The sequence below is a fragment of the Carcharhinus amblyrhynchos genome, chromosome 23, assembly GCF_965287045.1.
Source record: "Carcharhinus amblyrhynchos chromosome 23, sCarAmb.v2.hapA, whole genome shotgun sequence".
In the NCBI taxonomy this organism is placed as follows: Eukaryota; Metazoa; Chordata; class Chondrichthyes; order Carcharhiniformes; family Carcharhinidae; genus Carcharhinus; species Carcharhinus amblyrhynchos.
In genome coordinates, this window is record NC_137346.1 from 39,316,849 (window position 1) to 39,335,918 (window position 19,070).

Below are 19,070 nucleotides of genomic sequence, written 5' to 3' on the forward strand. Positions count from 1 at the left end.
AGGAATATCCTAACTTACACTAAATTCTGCTCACCCATCATCCCTGCATTTACTGACTTACATTAACTCTCAATGTGGCAACATGTTGATTTCAAAATTCTTAACCTTGTTTTCCAATCCCTTCAATCGTTTGGTTCTCCTTATCTATGTAACTTTTTCTGCCTCTCAATCTTCAATTTCTGTGCTCCTCTAATTATGACCTCTTGCGCATCCCCAATTTTCATCGATACACTGTTGGTGGCTGGAGTTGCTTTGGTTCTAAGTTTTGGAATTCCCTCCTTAAACCTCTTTCTTCACAAATACTGCCCCCATTGGCTTGTGTATCCTCGTAACTTGATGCCCAATTTTGTTTGGTAATGCATGAAGCACCTTGGGATGTTTTATTATGTACGAGTATGTATGTTGCTGTAAACTTGGTTTAAAACAGAATTAGCTCAAAAAGAGTTTAATTCCAATTGGTCACATACATTTCCCCAGACATATTGAGAGACTGCTACAATGCACGGCCAGTCTACGTGTTCCCAAAGTCACAATATAGGCTAGGCAGACAAATATATGGAAAAAAGAATGCACCAATTGTTATATCACTGTGCCATTGACTGCATTTAATACACTGCAGCTACTAATTCACCCTCGGTATTTCCATGTAGAGTCTAGATTAAGCCAAAAGGTTTTGTATCATCAATTCCTCAACGCACTTTCAATTGTAAATGAATGTACTGCATTAATGTTTAATACTATACCTTGAACCATTGGTGAAACGTGTACCAGAGGTTGCAGATTGACCTATTGTAGTTGCTGTAGTACCAGGCCAATTAGAACTTGTGACAGGCATTAGGCCCATAGATGCTGACTTCTTGCTATAAGGGGAGTATCCATGGTTATGAGGCATCATTAGAGATGACCTGTTAGAAGTCAGCTGAGTAGAAGGGCCTGCTAAGTTGGAGACAATGTGTCGACTACGATTTAAAATGGGTCCAGAACCAGTATAAGCTATACACTGATTGCAAGAGCAGACTTGACCTCTGTGAATTGGTCCAAGAACAGCTGACGGGTAGGGTGCATCAGAAAGTCTTTGAACTCGTCTCCTGAACCCAGTGATTCTATTTATTTGAGATGAGCTGGTCAAATCCACTATGTAATTGTAACCAAATTGCCCCAAGTCAGCTATTTGCTGCCGTCCAGTGAGGCACTCCTCTATGAAAATGGAGATGTTCGTTTCATAGGCCGTCCAGCCACCTTCATCATTCTCCCATTGCCAGGACAATCCCTGTCCTGGTGCAGATGACTGAGCGTAAAGCTGCCTCCTCACTCGTCGCATTCTCCCTGTAAAAAAGATTGTGAAATAGGGAAATTAAATAAAATGGAGAACACACAGTAAAACACAGATTTATGATCACACAGTCAAGAAACAGGAATCCTCCCCTTTAGAAGGCTTGTGCTTGTAATGTTTCACTCTGTAGACTGAGTAAAGATTTATTCCAGTACTATCCTTCACTAACTGGCTTTATGGAGCACAACAGTGTAGGGAATACAGGATGCATCTGTAACAGGTAGACTGGTGGGCACAAGGTCAAACAGATTTTTCCATCATGTTGGTTTTCTCATCACCTATTGCAAGTCCAATCTGGTAGATTTGTCCTTCAGCTTGATTAGTATATTAGAGGAATTGGTAACTTAGCCCCTTGAGAGTGTTCTGCCATTCAATAAGATCATAGCCCCATTTTCCTGCCTGCCCCTTTTAAACCCTGACTCCACTGTAGATCAAAAATATCAGTCTAACTCAGCCCTGAATACATACAATCTCAACCGTCTGCTGGGGGAGAGAATTCTAAAGATCAATAAACCCCAAAAAATTTCTCCTCAAATCTTTCTTAAACAGGAAATCCCTGACTTTGAAACCATGGCCCCTAGTTCTAGACTCCCTCATGAGGGGGAACATCTTTTCAGCAGGAACATCTGTCAAGTGTCCTCAGAATCTATGTTTCAAGGAGATCTTCTAAATTCCACTGAATACAGGCCCAACTTGCTCAACCATTTTTCATTAGACAACCCCTTTGTCCCAGGAACTAACTATCTCTGAACTGCCTTTAATACAAGTATATCCATCCTTAAATAAGGAGACCAAAACTGTACACACACTTACAGGTGTGGTCTCAGCAATGCCCTGTATAGCTGCAGCAAGACTTCCCTATGTTTACTCACCATACCTTTTGCAGTAAAGGCCAAAATTCCATTTGCCTTCTGAATTACATGTTGTACCTGCATGCCAATTTTGTGATTAATGTACAAGGTCACCCAGATTCCTCTGTACAGCGACATTAGCACTGCTGCCTCACAGCACCAGGGACTGGGGTTAGATACCCACTGTCTCTGCGTGAGAACTGTCTCCTCCAGTTTCTTCCCACAGTCTGAAAGGCGTGCTGGTTAGATGCATTAGCTACGCTAAATTCTCCCTCAGTCTACCCGAACAGATGCCAGACTAGGCAACTAGGGGACTTTCACAATAACTTCATTACAATATTAATGTAAGCCTACTTGGGACACTAATAAATAAACTTTAAAAAACTTTTCTGCAGTTGCTATTAATTTTTAACTTATATTCTGCTTTTCTATTCTTTCTGCCAAAGTGGACAAACCTATTATATTCTTTGCCAAATGTTTGCCCATTCACAAAATATCTATATCCCTTCGTGCTGCTTGACATTGGACACCGAGGTCCTAGTACATTATGCACCAATGTTTTATTTCAAATGGTATTCAACATGGAGAAGTACTAATTAGTAGGTGATTGTCAGACATGGACAGGAAGATTTCCTGCTGACTATATCATGCGACTGGATGAGAAGTCACTCCCTCCAGACCCTATATGAAAGTGTTCCATTACCTTTGGTGGGTCTGTCCTACAGGAAGCTGTCTGGGAAGTTGGCTGAATGACTACGTTGGACTGTTTCTTGACTCATCTGTGGGTTATCATTCAATTTTAGCATCATGTGTTCATGACGAGTTTGCAAGGTTTGAGTGGATTGTGCGTGCCTTTGTGTCAGTGCCTAGGTTGATATTGGGTGGTTCATTCAGTTTTAATCTTGTAGCTGTTTAACTCAACTGAGTAACTTGCTAGACCCAATTTGGAGCGCAGTTCAGGGTCAACCATATTGTGGTGGGACCACTACAAAATGACGTTTCACAGGAGTTAGTTGTAACCTTCTAGGTCTATTCCAACAGCACTGTCAGATTTACACTGTTGCTTTTAGTTGCACAAAACCTCATCCATCTCAAACCCTACGAACCAAATGCACAAACAGATGCAATTCATTTTCTAATTGTCCTACATACAAAACAATTAAATGTAGCTGGACTATTCTGTGGTTGCAACAATCACCTCTGCATTCACAAGTTTCCTGTTATTCTTTCTGGTTTCCTGTGAAGGCCATGGTGTCAGTGTACAGACAGCTGTAAAACCATTCTATACAATCTTGCCCACGTGTCCCTCAAATAATATTTTATCTATACTTCCGAGCAGTCCAACCCTATTGATATTCCAACAGTTTAAAAACCTTTTCCTCCTTCAAGTAATTGCACACAAAATAGGTTGCATATTCCTCATAGCATTGGAAAATAAATCAAGAACAGTGATACATTAAGTAGTGGCTGTTATTTTAGGTTAACATACAGTCGTTTCACCTCTCAGGCCGAGACAAATACAAAATGACTCCTTTTTTTGTAAGCTGCATTTCGGTGCTATGTAAAGGCCTTTCAAACTGGTCCCATGTAGAGATCCCAAAGGACAACATGTAATTCAGTACAAATTAGCTCTCATTTAAAAAGGTACAAGGAGGCTGACACTGAAGTTACACTTGGGCTCCCTGTCTAACATTCAGATTGTCCTAAACCTAAGAGGACATGCCTGATCCTGATGCTGGAAGTCAATATGGAAGTGTCCCATTCTTTGGCACTATTACCTAATGACTCAAAATTCATCCAGAAATATCATAGTTTGTCTAAAACCTCTCCTATTTGTATAGCATCATGGAATATTCTTTACTTCCAAGGCAGTACGTTATTCTTGCAGCTCCCAATGTGGTAGAGAATCTGACCTTCAGCTTCCTGAAATGGGACAGAGATCTGGTGCTTTCCCAGAAGGAAAGTTTGGGGAGAGTGGCAATGGCCTGGGAGCCGATCCCTACTAGAACCAGTGATGTCAGGACCCATTTATTTTACAGAAAGGGAAATCTGGAACTCTCCCCGCAAAAAACTGCTGACACCAATTCAACTGAAAATCACAAAACTGACTGCTACTTTGTTTGTTGAGTAAAGAAATAAAGAATTATGAAACAAGGTGTGCTAGTGTAATAAAATATTCCACTAATCATCAAATGAGTGGCAGAATTGGTTTTGAGAGACTTAAAGGCTCACCCCCCGCCCTTCCTTTGCAAATCAAGCCATGATTAAATAGGCACCCAAAATCAAAAGTAAAAACTTCAGACTGTTTTAACAATTCATACAATTGGTGGACTTTAAAAGGGCTCTTGACATGACTCAGAAAAGAACTACAAGGAATCCTCAGATTCAAGAGTAAAGCTGGAATACAGCACCACTTTTATATTGGGGAAGGTAACAGCCCAGTGGTATTATTGCTAGACTATTAATCCAGAAACTCAGCTAATGTTCTAGGGACCTGAGTTCAAATCCCATCATGGCAGATGGAATTTGAATTCAATAAAATTCAACAAAAAAATCTGGAATTAAGAATCTACTGATGATGATGAAATCATTGCTGGAAAAACCCATCTGGCTCACTAATGTCCTTTAGGGAAGGAAATCTGCTGTCCTTATCTAGTCTGGCCTCTGTGTGACTCCAGAGCTACAGCAATGTGGCTGACCCTCAGCTGCCCCCAAAGGAAAACTAGGGATGATCAGTAAATGCTGGCGAGCCAGTGGTGCTATTGTCCCACAAATTAATTTTTTAAAAATTAATGGTTTCATTTATCCAATTTTACAAAAGTGGCTGTATAAGCCAGACTTCAGAACACATCTCACTCCCACCTGCATTAAGCAAAGATGTGTCAGGTCTCTGAATAACACATGGTTTAAGGACCTAAGAGGTCAAAAACGCTAGTTTTTGAGTTCACAGTAGCTGTAGTTTAACTCTAAATAGCCTAGGTGGCCCACTGGATCCACTTGAAGCAGTGTGTGGGAGATCTTTCAAATCTGATTCACTGGCATTACAGTTCTGCTCACTTTGTTTATAGCATTTCTGAAGCCAGTACAAGAATGGCACTGCACAAATGATGAGTGTCTGTGTAATCATGTCAATAATAAACCTGATCTCTGCGATGACCATCATTTCAAGCAGCAAATTACTAAGAAGCACTAAACTCTGATCACAATTCCACTGACAAATGTCAGTTTGAGCTATTCAAAAAGCAGTGACAACCTATTCTAGAATATAAGACTACTTAACTAAGAATTAGAAATCAGTGTTTGGTAGCTCTTTTTATATTTGCCCCCTCTTGGTGTTTATGGGAAATTAAGTGTATTATTTTGCAAAATTCTGGATTATCAGTATAATGTTGCAACAAACTCAATCTGCACCTGAAGAAATCAGGAACATGAGCGAACCTTTTAGCCTTCTGGGCTTCTCCACTTTTCCAAAGAGATTTTGGCTAAACTGTAGCCTAACTCCAAATATCCTCCTGTACCCCAAATCCCTCAATACCACTGATAGATTCTTGTTAACCTATCTCAAATTAAAACAAAATTACAATTGGCCTAGCATCAATTGCCATTTACAGGAGTGTTCTAAACTTGTACCACCCTGTGTGTGCAGAAGGGTTTCCTAATTTCATACCTAAAATATCTGGCACTAAATTTTACACCATGCCTCTTAGTCCTTGCTTTTCCAACCAGCAGAAATATTTTTCTCTGTCCACCCCATCAGTTCTCCTTAACACCTTGCAGATTTTGACCAAAATCATAAGTGTAAAACAAATGTTTTAACTTTATTTGCCGCTGATCCTACTCATTTTCCACCTCTCCCACAGCTCAATTTCAGAACAGTTTCATAAATTAGCTTTTCAACATTCACCTTTTACTGGAAACTTGATGTCACTAAGCACAGAAAACAAAGGGAATTTATACCTAATCAAATGAAGCAACACTGTTTTGTATTATTACAGGGGCACCAAAGACCTGCGGCCAAATGTACTTCTATGAATTTCTTTTCAGCTTTCCAACATTGTCTAAATCTCTTCATCGCCAATCCATGGCACTGTGTCTATCTGCTTGTTGCGGAGAGCACGGGTAGGTTTTGCTCAGTTCACAACTGGACTAGCCTCATTTAAGACCAGTTTGTAGACACAGAACAGATCTGCACATATTGCATTTTTAAAATGTAATTGCAAAATTAAATTTTGGTTTTTCCATGCTCAAAACTGCTGCTGGCTATCCCTGAGTTTAGGCTTTTGTTATTCTAACTGATTGGCAGGCTAGATAGAAAAGTTCATTTTGTTTCATTTTAGGGTTAAAATTGAACGCTTAACTGAAAGAAATTAAGTCAAATCAAGTAAAAAAATTAAGAATAAAATGTTTAAATAAATCAAGAACGGGTTTTGAATATCCATCACCCCCTCCAATCATCACCATCAAGCTACCCCCTCTCTAAGGCTCTATTTGCCCTCCCTCAGTGGTCAGCTCTGACTGTTGTACCCCTACTGCTCTCCATTGCCCTTCCTCAGTACTTCTCTCTTCCACTGCTCAACATCACTGCTGACTCCTCCTTACCTCACAGCTCCTTCCTTTCCTGAGCCTCCCTTCTCCTCCCACCCACCCCCACATTGGATTCACATCCTCTAAACGTCAAGTTTAAATTGATCTTGGGTTGCTTATAGATTTTATAAGTTTTGAACATTCATATAGCATATGAACGCACACAATGAGTTGCAGACTAATGTTAAGTGGGTGGATGTGTGGGTGCATGTGGCAACAATGACGCACAAACAGCAATTAAATGATTGAAAGTTGTACTATTTTTGGTGGTGTCTAAGGGAGGGGCGGGGAAGATAGATCAAGATTATTTTTAAATTCATCCTTGAGATGTGAGCATCATGAATAAGGCCAGCATTTATTGCCCATCCTTAGTTGCCATTGAGGAGACAATGGTGGGCACTTCTTGAACCACTGCAGTCCAAGTGTTGCAAGAACAGCCACATTGCAGTGCTGTCAGAAGCACAGCAACTAGGAACAAATGTCAGCCATTCGGCCTTCAAGCTTGCTCCAGCACCGAATACAACAATGGCTGACCCTCTATCTCAATGCCATATTCCTGCTTTCTCCCCACTAAAATCAAAAAAATTTCGAATAAATTCAGTGACTTAACCTCCACAGCATTCTGTGTTAGAGAATTCAATAGATTCACTACCCCTTTGAGTGAAGAAATGTTTCCTCGTCTCATGTGATCTATCCCATATCCTGAGACTGCATCCCTTGGTTCTACATTCCCCAACCAGGAAAAACATTCTCCCTGCGTCTAGGTTGTTCAGCCCAGTCAGGATCTTATATATTTCAATCAGATCTTCTCTCATTCTTTAAACTCTAGAGAACATAGGCCCGGAACAGACCCACCAACTCCAGTATCAGCTGAGTGAACCTCCGCTGCACTCCCTCTATGGCAAGTACGTTCTAAGGTAAGACCAAAACTGCATGCAATACTCCAGGTGTGGTATTACCAAAGCCCAGTACAGCTGCAGTAAGATATCCCTTCTTCTGAACTCAAATCCTCTTGCAATGAAGACCAGCATATGATGAGCCTTCATTGTTGCTTGCTGCACCTATCTCTCCACTTTATTGACTAGTGTAAAAGATCCTTTTATACATCCATACTTCCCTATATATCATTTAAATAACACTCTTCCTTTCTATTATTCACACAAAAGTGTATAGCTTCACATTTAGCCATGCTGTATACATCAGCAATGTGTTTGCCCACTCAACTTGTCTAAATCAACTTGAAGTTTCCTTGCATCCTCCTCACAATTCCACCCAGTTTAGTGTCACCAGCAAATGTGGAAATGTTACATTTGGTTCCCTCATCCAGATCAGTTACACAATATATCTACAGACATTGTAAATAGCTGGGCTCAAGTGTTACCCCGCTATGCACTGCCTGCCACTCTGTTTCACAGAACATAGAAGAGCACAGTACAGACCCTTCGGCACTCAATGTTGTGCTGAGCTATGACCATACCCAAGGTCAAGCTATCCCACTCCCTATAATTCTGCTGTGCTTCGTGTGCCTATCCAATAACCGCTTGAAAGTTCCTAAAATGTCTGACTCCACTATCACAGCAGGCAGTGTATTCCACACCCCAATCACTCAGTGAAGAATCTACCTCGGACATCCCTTCTACATCTCCCACCATGAACCTTATAGTTATGCCCCCTAGTAACAGCTACATCCACCCGAGGAAATAGTCTCTGCACTTCCATTCTATCAATCCCCCTCATCATCTTATAAACCCGTTGGTTTCCTGTCAGTTAATCAATTCTTAATCTATGCCAATACATCACCCCCTTTACCTCTTATGGAGGAATCTTATCAAAACTCAAAAGTCCAAATACAACACATCCACTGGTTCTCCCTTATTGATTCTACTCATTACTTCTTCAAAACACTCCAGTAGATTTCTTTCATAAACCCATGCTGGCTTTGTCTAACCTTGTTAATGCTTTCCAAATGTTCTGTAATGGGAGAGGATTCTAGGATTTTGACCCAAGGACAGGGAAGAAACACTGATATAGTTCCTAGTCTGGATGGTATGTGGGTAGAAGGAAACTTGCAGGTAGAAACTTGCATCTGCTGCCCTTGTCCTTCTAGCTAGTAGAGGTTGTAACTTTGGAAGATGCTGTCAAATGAACCATGGCAAGTTGCTGCAGTGCATGTTGTAAATGTTATGCACTGCAGTCGCTGTATGTTGTGGTAAAGAGAACGAATATTTAATACGTTGGATGGGGCACCAATGAAGCAGGACATTGTGTCTTTGATGGTGTCAAGCTTCTCGAGTATTGTTAGAACTGTACTCATTTAGGCAAGTCACATTGCTGACTAGTGCCTTGTAGACGGTGGAATAGCTTTGGGGAGCCAGGAGGTGGGTTACACAGTGCAGAATTCCCAGCCTTTAACCAGCTCTCATGATCTCAACAATCTGAAGAGATCACTCATTAGTGTGCCAGCTTTAACTTGTGCTGAGGTCCTGGTGTAAGGCTCAAATCCACAACCTTCAACTCACTTATGCAAGCTCCTTAAATCCTTTCGCAAACAAGAGCATGTTTTGCAGTGTAGCAAACTGGATCACAAGACACATTCCAATCTTGTGTCGAAAGTGTACTTGTGTAGTGCCATATGGTACTTAATTTATTTCAGCTGCAGAAATCTCAAGTCAGCGGTATTACATGTACATTCCTATGCTAATACATGACACAATTGCATAGCAATAATTTTGGACTTGGGTACTGGTATCTGTACCTTGTATCTATTTCACAATACTGCTGTTTAATCATAAGCACGTAGGCATGTAACTACAGGCAATAACAGTGCCTTAGTAATATAAAATAAAAGATAGCGTTGCTGATATGAATGTCTTGGCTGCAGGATAAACATAACATCAAACTACAAGAGTCCTGAATCAGGATATTACAGCCAAATTTCTTTCCTGCGTTGTTTCATCAGCATTTCCCATTTTTGTTTCAGATTTTCAGCATGTTAGACAAAATTTAATTTTGGGAAATGGGAGGATACATTTTGAAAAAAAAAATTGAAGGAAATATTTCCCTTTAATAGTGAAAAAGAGAGAGATCTAGGAGTTCCAAAATATTAAACGTGACTTGAATTTGCATTGCATCTTTACCATAAGGTAACATTCCAAGATTCGCAAAAATGTCTTGGAAGGATACTCCAGAGATAAAGCAAGATTGCTAACGGCTTACACCAACAAAGAAACGAAGGGAAGAGAAAGAGTGGACACAGAAGCCCAGAAGAAAGGAATACTCAATAGGGATTTATAGTACTGGAACAACATGTGAAAGTAGGGGTAGGGAAGATTGTCAAAGTATTTATAGACAGTGACACGGATTTTAAACATACCGAAAAGAACAAAAACAAGGTGGTAATGTTCGCCTTCACAAAATCATTATTTAGACAACAGTTGCAATACTGCATCCTATGTAGGATTGCCCACTTTAGCAAAGGAATCAGGGCCACAGAGTGAAGGGCAGAAGAGAATTTTTGAGATAATAAGGATTAGAAACAAAAACCCATAGAATAAAAGTGACTGTAGCAGCATGGATTCGAAGTTGGCTGAGTGACAGGGAACAGCAGAGTGTGGTATACGTGCAGGGCGTGGGGATCCGATTGAAGCGGAACGGTGGCACAGTGGTTAGTACTGCTGCCTCACAGCGCCAGGGAACCAGGTTCAATTCTGGCCTCGGGTCACTGTGTGGCGCTTGCACTCTGAGTCTGTGTGGGTTTCCTCTAGGTGCTTCAGTTTCCTCCCACAGTCCAAAGATGAGTGCATTAGGTTAATTGGCTCTAATGTCAGGGGATTTGCAGGGTGTGTGGAGTAATGGGAACATGACCTGGGTGGAATTGAGGTTGGTACATACTCGATGGGCCAAATGGCCTCCTTCTGTACTGTGGGGATTCTATGGTGAATGGTTGTTTTGTGGATTGGATGAAGATAACAGTGGGATCCCCAGAGGCTGGTCTAAGTAAGGATCACTGCTTTTCTTAATCTATATTAATAACCTAGATCTGTGTGGGACAGGGCAAGATTTCAATCAGCAGATGAAACAAAACTTACATGTATTTGAACTGTGAAGAGGATAGTAATAGGTGATAAAGGCAGGTTGGTGGAATAGATTAACATGTGACAGATTAACTTTAATGCAAAGTGTGAAACGATATATTTTAATAGCAGGAAAAAGAAAATGTAATGTAAAACAAAAGGTACAATTTTAAATTGGTGCAAGAGCAGAGGGGCTTGGTGGTGTATGCACACAAACCACTGAAGGTGGCAGGGCAGGTTAGAATAGAATAGAATAGAATCCCTACAGTGCAGGAGACCATTAGGCCCATTGAGCCTGCACTGACCACAATCCCATCCAGACCTTATCCCTGTAACCTCATGTATTTACCCTGCTAATCTCCCTGACACTAGGGACAACTTAGCTTGGCCAATCAACTTAACCCGCACATCTTTAGACTGTGGGCAGAAACTGGAGCACTCAGAGGAAACCCACATAGACATAAGGAGAAAATGCAGACTCCACACAGACAGTGACCTGAGGCCAGAATTGAACCCGGGTCCCTGGCACTGTGAGGCAGCTGTGCTAACCTTTGGTGACCCACGATCTTTCTCTCAAAGTTCCCGCAGTAAATTTTTTCCTCAGCAGTAGTGAAAAGGAAGTGGGGGTTGCTGGTTCCATCCACAAGGTTAAGTGGCTTTCCCAGCAGCCCTCAGGAACTGGAGCCTGCTCTCTGCCAATCACCATTTTTCTCTACACCCTAAGTGACTATCACCCTTGTCCCACAATGCCCTCTTTCCTTCTCATCCCCGCAACTGCAACAGCGAGCTGGCCTTTTATCCCACCTGGCCAACAAGCCGCCTCCTGTTGTTGAAAAAGCAGTTAACAAGGCACACAGGATTCTGATCTTTATAAATGGAAGCACAGATTACAAAAATTAAGGAAGTTAAGATTACCCTTTATAAGGGTCTGGTTCTACCTCAATTGGAGTATTGTGTTCAATTCTGGGTGCCAAATTTTACGAGGCTATGAAGCCATTGCGGAAGGTGCAGAAGGATTTATAAGATTAATTCCAAAAATCAGATACCTCAGTTCAGTGAACAGATTCACAAAGCTGAAGCAATTCTCATTGGAAAAGATTTGGATAGAGGTATTCAAAATCATGACAGGTCTGTTCAGAGTAGATAGTGAGACAATGCTCCTACTGGCAGAAGAGTTGAGGACAAGATGACAATTAATTAAGGTGACAAGCAAAAGAAAGCGACATGAGAGAAAACTTTATTATGCAGAGCGTGGTTAGGATCTGGAATGGGCTGCCTGAGAATTTGATTGAGATAGGTTCAAACTGTGGCTTTCTAAAGGGAATTGAATTTTCATCCAAAGAGAAAGATTTGTAGGGCTGTGGAGAAAAGGCAGGCGAGTGGGACTAGGCAAGTTACTTCTATAGAGAGCCAGCACAGACAAGTTGGGCTAAATAGCTTCCTCCTGTGCAGCAACCATTCAATTATTCTATGAAATTGGGTTAAAAGGAGGTTGAATGAAATCAAAATTGACAAATCAGGAGGTATTATCACTGGTGGATCAGTGACGTGACGTGACGGGGCGGGGCGGGGAGTAAAATGACCAATAATTAGCAAAAGAACAAAAAGGAAAAGTTAGGAATGCTTTTTTTTTTAAAGAAAGAAAATAGGGCCTGTTAGGACATGAGATGCCCTAAAGACAGCGTGATCCTAGATGTTGGAATATGTCTGAAATTACCCATTTAACCAATACTTTTACAAATGTGGCAAGTCATATTGGTTTGTGGGACAATTCCATGGAGCCCAAGAATAGCTGCCTTTCAGTCTCCAGCATGAGCATGTTGGGAACACAAGTACCATACTATTTCAAAAATTACCAAAAGAGCTTCATTCTAGTGGTGAGATGAGAATGACTGCCCTTGAAATCAAGGCAACATTTGACTGAGTGCAACATCAAGAAGCATTCAGCTGAGAAGAGAGGCTGGGTTTGTTTTCCTCGGAGCAGAGAAGGCTGAGGGGGACCTGGCTGAGCTGTACAAAATTATGAGGGACATTAATAGGGTAGATAGGAAGAAACCTTCGTAAAGTGGGTGGAGGGCAGGGGGTGGGGTCAATAACCAGGGGGCATAGATTTAAGGGAAGGGGCAGGAAATTTAGAGGGGGATTTGAGGAAAAACAAAAAACTTTGGGAATCTGTGCCTGAAGGAGTGATAGAGACAGGAACCCTCAACATTTAAGAAGCATTTAGATGAGCACTTGAAATGCTGAAGTCATATTTAGCACAATGGAGGGTTGTGGATTTTACAGGCTAATTATCTCAGCTCCAAGACTTTACTGCAGGAGTTCCTCAGGGTAGTGTCCTAGGCCAAGCCATCTTCAGCTGATTCAGTAATGGCCTTCTCAGAAGTCAAAACATTTGATGATAATTGCACACTGCAACTCCTCAGATACTAAAATAGTCCAAGCCCATATTCAGCAAGACCTGTAGAAATTCAGGCTTGAGCTGATAAGTGGCAAGTAACATTCACACACGGGCAAAGACCTCTGACAAGAGAGAATCTAATCACTACCTCTGGATGCAGGATGGCATTATCATTATCCTGGGGATCATTAGTGTCAAGAAACTTAACTTGCCCGGTCATATAAATACTGTGGCTACAAGGTTAGGTCAAAATTTGGACCATCTGCAGTGAATAACTCATTGAAGTATCCAAAGCCTGTCCACCATTTTCAAGGCACAACTCAAGAGTTTGATTGAATGCTCTCTCCTTGGCTGGAAGAGCCAACATTTAAGCAACTCAAGACCATCTGTGATAAAGCAGTCCCTTTGTTTGGCACCCAATCCATCACCTTAAACATCACACCTTCCAACATTCACACATAGCAGCATTAGTCTAAAAGATGCACTTGCCAAGGTTCCTTTGACAGAACCTTCCAAAGCATGCCCTTAGGACAAGGACAGCAGGTGAAGAGAATATCACCTCCAAATCACATGTCATTCTAACTTGGAATGATATTGCTATTCCTTCATTGTCACTTAGTCAGAAATCTGGAACTCTTGCTAACAGCACTGTGGATGTACCTACACTATATGAACAGTAGCAGTTCAAGATGGCAGGTCACCAGTACCTTTGCAAAAACAATTAAGAATGGGCAATAAATACTGAACTTGTCAACCATACTGGCACCCCAAAGAGAAATAAAAACAATTGGCCTCAGAAGAAATAAATGACCAGAAACAGCATTCGAACCAATCTTGCCAGTTTACATAAGAGATCAAAAGCTAGGCAGTGTCTATTTTTTAAAAAATATATGTTCATAACAAGATAAATGATTTTGAGCATAATAGAGTAAAAGCAAGGTCCAGTGTGATAAGATTTGATCTCCGTGATCATGGGGAACAAAAAAAAGACAAATTGTGTGTTGGCGCCAACAAACCACAGTTCCCATAATCTTCAATATGTGCTTCAGTAATCAATGCTTACAGTCACACTGAACTCCTTTGAGGTGGAATTCTAGGAGCTGAATATCCCATGTATAAATTTTCAATTGTGATTTTGGAACTGATTGGTTCCAGTTGTTCCCATATTTTTTTTTACAAAAAATAGTTTCAGCAGCCTACTTATTGTGTCACCTTGGTTTAGTGATAGCATCTTTGCTTTTCAAGTCAGGAAGTTTTAGTACCCAAGTCTGAGAGCAGGATTTTAGTGCACAACCTAGATTGACAATTAGGTGCAGTACTGAAGGGGGGTGGTATTGGCAGATGTGTTGCTTTTGAATTAAGGTGTTAAATCAATGCTTGGCTTTCCTCTGAAGGACAAGGAAATCCACGAAAAAAGGAAATCCACGTAAAAACATAGCCAATATGTATCCTTCATTTCCACCAGAAATGAACTAACAGGCCATTCATCTCATTGCTGTTTGTCGAACATTCCTGTGTGCAAGTTTACTGATATGTTTATGAACATGAATGATTATATGCCAAAAATAATGCAAAGATTATTAATATTAACACAATCCATTAGCAATGTCTCACCAACTAGAATCATGGAACCCCTACTGTGCAGAAGGAGGCCATTTGCCCCATCAAAGCTGCACCAACAACAATCCCACCCAAACCCTATTTCCATAACCCCACATTTGCCCTGCTTATCCCCCTGACAAAATGGGACAATTTAGCATGGCCAATCAACCTAACTCTCACAATTTTGAAGTGTGGAAGGAAACCGGAACACCCAGAGGAAACCCACGCAGACATGGGAACAGTATGCAATCTCCACATAGACAGTGACCCGATGCTGGAGTCAAACCTGGGTCCCTGGCACTGTGCTAACCACTATGCCGCCGTCCCATCCCACTAAACATAACTAGAAGTGCTATTGTCAACAGACCAATCTTGTCAATTAAATAGGTGGAAAGGTTCCTCAAAGAACTCAAATTTGACTGAGTTTTTTGAAGGGGTAACCAAGAAGGTAGATGAGGGCAGTGCAGTTGAAATTGTGCAATGGACTTTAGCAAGGCCTTTAACAAGGTACCGCATGGTAGGTTGTTGCATAAGGTTAAATCTCACGGGATCCAGGGTGAGTTAGCTAAATGGATACAAAATTGGCTTCTTCACAGAAGTGAGAGGTGGTTGTAGAGAATTGTTTTTCAACTGGAGGCCTGTGACCAGCAGTGTGCCTCCGGGATCAGTGCTGGGTTCACTATTATTTGACATTTATATTATTGATTTGGCTGAGAATATAGGAGGCATGGTTAGTAAATTTGCAGATGACACTAAGGTTGGTGGCACTGTGGACAGTGAAGAAAGTTATCTCCAATTGCAATGGGATCTTGATCAATTAGGCCAGCGGGCTGACGAATGGCAGATGGAGTTTAGAACATAGAACATAACAGCGCAGAACAGGCCCTTCGGCCCACGACGTTGCGCCGACCAGTTAAAAAACAATGACCCACTAATCTAAACCAATCCCTTTTCGTCCATTAATTTAGACAAATGTGAGGTGACGCATTTTGGTAGATTGAATCAGGACAGGACTTACTCAGTTAATGGTAGGGCGTTGGGGAGAGTTACAGAGCAAAGAGATCTAGGGTTACGTGTTCATAGCTCCTTGAAAGTGGAGTCGCAGGTGGACAGAGTGGTGAAGGCGGCATTCGGTATGCTTAGTTTCATCAGTCAGAACATTGAATACAGGAGTTGGAATGTCGTGTTGAAGTTGTACAAGACATTGGTAAGGCCACACTTGGAATACCTTGTACAATTCTGATCACCCTATTATAGGAAGGATATTATTAAACTAGAAAGAGTGCTGAAAAGATTTACTAGGATGCCACCTGGACTTGATGGATTGAGTTATAAGGAGAGGTTGGATAGACTGGGACTTTTTTCTCTGGAGCGTATGAGGCTGAGGGATGATCTTACAGAGGTTTATAAAATAATGAGGGGCACAGATCAGCTAGATAGTCAATATCTTTTCCCAAAGGTAGGGGAGTCTAAAACTAGAGGGCATACGTTTAAGATGAGGGGAGAGATATAGAAGTGTCCAGAGGGGCAGTTCTTCCACAAAGCGGGTGGTGAGTGTCTGGAACAAACTGCCAGAGGTAGTAGTAGAGGCTTTTATGAAGTGTTTAGATTGTTACATGGGTATGCAGTTGGGGTTAGCTTACAGGTTTTAAAAAAGGAAGGGTGGCATGAACAAGTTGGGCCGAAGGGCCCGTTTCCATGTTGTAAACTTCTATGACTCTACAATTACTAGAATTAAAATAACATTCAGCTCATGTAAGAAAGCCATTATAAAAGGGAGGAAAACTAAGATAAATGTGCTTTTTCCCTCATCTATCCAGACACAGCCTGCTTATTAAGTTTGAGGTTATTTCTTTTGCTTTTTGGTTCAATGGGTAAGCCCAATTATTCCCTCCACACCTCCCAATTCCAATATTGAGATAAAGCTGCAGAAAAACTAAACTTGAAATTTGCTGTTTTGAATCAACACAATTGCTTTGCCTGTTTGCTCCAGGGACCACTCAGCTTTCCCGACAGCCAGCTTTGAAACAGAACACACCTTCAATTGTCTGGTCATGCACAGTGAACCGAACAAAGTTCACTGGGGAGGAGGTAACAGCAGCACATCTTGACTCCTCTTAGCTTTGTACTTTGCAAAGACAGCTTTACAAAAACACATCTTTCCTTCAAGTCTTTGAATCATTCCTTCACATCATTTTGCTGATTACAGATCTAACGTTAGAAAGCACGTTTTTCCTCAGTCAATATCACTTGCTTCTTTTCAGACATGAAAAATCTTTGGAAAATCAAAATCCACATCAAGTCATGATGTCAGATTTCCACAGCATTGCACAATTTCAGAATAAGAAAGCCCAAATGCACAGAGCACTGACAACCTAACTCCCTGTTGCACCCATTGGAAATGAGCGAATACAATGCTCCAAATACGGAAAGAGAATGAAAAGGGAAATCTGACAAACATATATCCGAATGAAAAGGGCACCAAAGTAGCTACAAGTAGAAATGACTAGTCTCTTAAATCTGTTAAGTTTTATTTCAGTATAAAATTGTGTGAGTGCATTTGTTTAGGTGGAGCGGGTGAACTGTAGTGCTCTGGGGAGACTGTGAGCTTCCAAGGTGATAAAAACAATGGCATTTAATTTCTATTTTTGACATAAGAAACCAGCTGGTTTAAAGTTTATTTATTAGTGTTACATCGAGGCTCGCATTAACACTGCAATAAAGTTATGTGAAAATCCCTTCGTCGCCATGCTCCGGCACCTGTTCGGGTGCACTGAGGGAGAATTTAGCATGGCCAATGCACCTAACCAGCACGGCTTTCAGACTGTGGGAGGAAAGTGGAGCACCCGGAGGAAACCCACACAGACACGGGGAGAATGTGCAGACTCCACAGTGACCTAAGCGAGAAGTGAAACCAGGTCCCTGGCAGCAGTGTGCCAGACAAAATACATACTTTTTGGGACTGGAAACAGAAATCAGCGAAGTAATGCGAGGGAGGAAGAAAGGAATCAAATATTTTAAGGCAAACAGGTTTGCAGCTGGAGTAAATATTCAGTTGTACGCAATGGCAGGAGTTTGAATTTTCATGGAGAGGGCTGATACCAGTTGCGGCTGAGTGCCCGGCCTTACCTGTGTCCTGCCGGAATTGGCTGAGTGTGGGGATGTCAATGATGTAGGGGGCCAGCCGGGGATCGGCCTGGCCCAGGGAGATGCTGCTGGCTCCTTTGCCCGCCGCTCCGTGCGGCTGCTGGAGGGAGCGCTCGATGTGCTCGCTCACCCGGCTGCTGTAGGGCCGCCAGCGGGCCGCTTCGTCCTCCCACTCCCACACGGCGACCGGCGCCGGCCCGGGGCCCGGCGTCAGCGCCAGGGAGAAAGCCGAGCCGCTGGCGCCGAGGCCTCCGCCGGCAGCTGCCCCTCCGCTTCCGTGAGGCGAGGTGGCCATGCCCTGCTTGTTGCCGGTCCTCCCGGAGTGAGTGCGGAGAGGAAAAACAAACGCTGACAACTTTCCGCCTGCCAGCTCCTCCCTCCCGTCTCCAAGGGGGTCCGCACCCCCGCTGCCTTCTGGGAGATGTAGTTCCTTCCGGCCGGACTCGTCGCGGGGTTTGATATCCGGTTCGCCGGCTGCAAACTACAATTCCCAGGAGGCCCCGCGCCGGTCCGGCCACTGCCCTCTGCTGACGGCTGGTGTCAGGTGCGAGGCGAGAGGCGAGAAACGAAACTTAGTGAGAAAACTTTTATTGCACTACAAACCAGGCGGGGCAGATATCACTGCCCCAGGCGTGTAAAACAAACGCTGCAGTTATAAAGATAAGAGGCGTGTTGATAATGCAAACGCCTATTGCATAATCACTTTTGCAGGTTTATTAATGAGTTGCTATTGAGAAGTTGGGACTGTTTTCCTTGGAGAAAATAACTTGAGGGATTTGATTGAGGTATTCAAAAATCATGAAGGTTCTGGACAGATGGGGATAAACTGTTCCCACTGGTGGCAGGCTTGGTCAGATTTAAGGCAGCTGGCAGAAGAATCAATGACGACACAAGGAAATGTTTTTCCAAGTAGCCAGAGGATAGGCTCTGGAATGCAGTGCCTGCAAGTGTGGTGGAGGTATTCAAGAGGGAATGGGCTTTTTATCTGAAAAGTAACAGAAAATATAAGCGCAAGTAGGCCATTCGGCCCTTCAACTCTGCTGTGCCATTCATTTTGACTATGGCTGATCATCAAATTC

The 19,070-nt window shown here is 42.2% G+C and overlaps 1 protein-coding gene across 2 annotated transcripts in view; it reads right to left on the minus strand.

The window, feature by feature from the left end:
- The window catches only part of dtx2 (deltex 2, E3 ubiquitin ligase), a 54,129-nt gene extending 35,766 nt beyond the window's left edge, over positions 1-18,363 (minus strand). For both annotated transcript variants that reach the window (XM_080210587.1, XM_080210586.1), the window contains exons 1-2: positions 17,974-18,363; positions 744-1,326 (exon numbers count right to left, since the gene is read on the minus strand). In XM_080210587.1, the coding sequence (XP_080066713.1) occupies positions 744-1,326; positions 17,974-18,286 (896 nt within the window). In that variant the 5' untranslated portion in view covers positions 18,287-18,363. The remainder of the gene's footprint in view (positions 1-743; positions 1,327-17,973) is intronic.
- Positions 18,364-19,070: the final 707 nt, after the last annotated feature.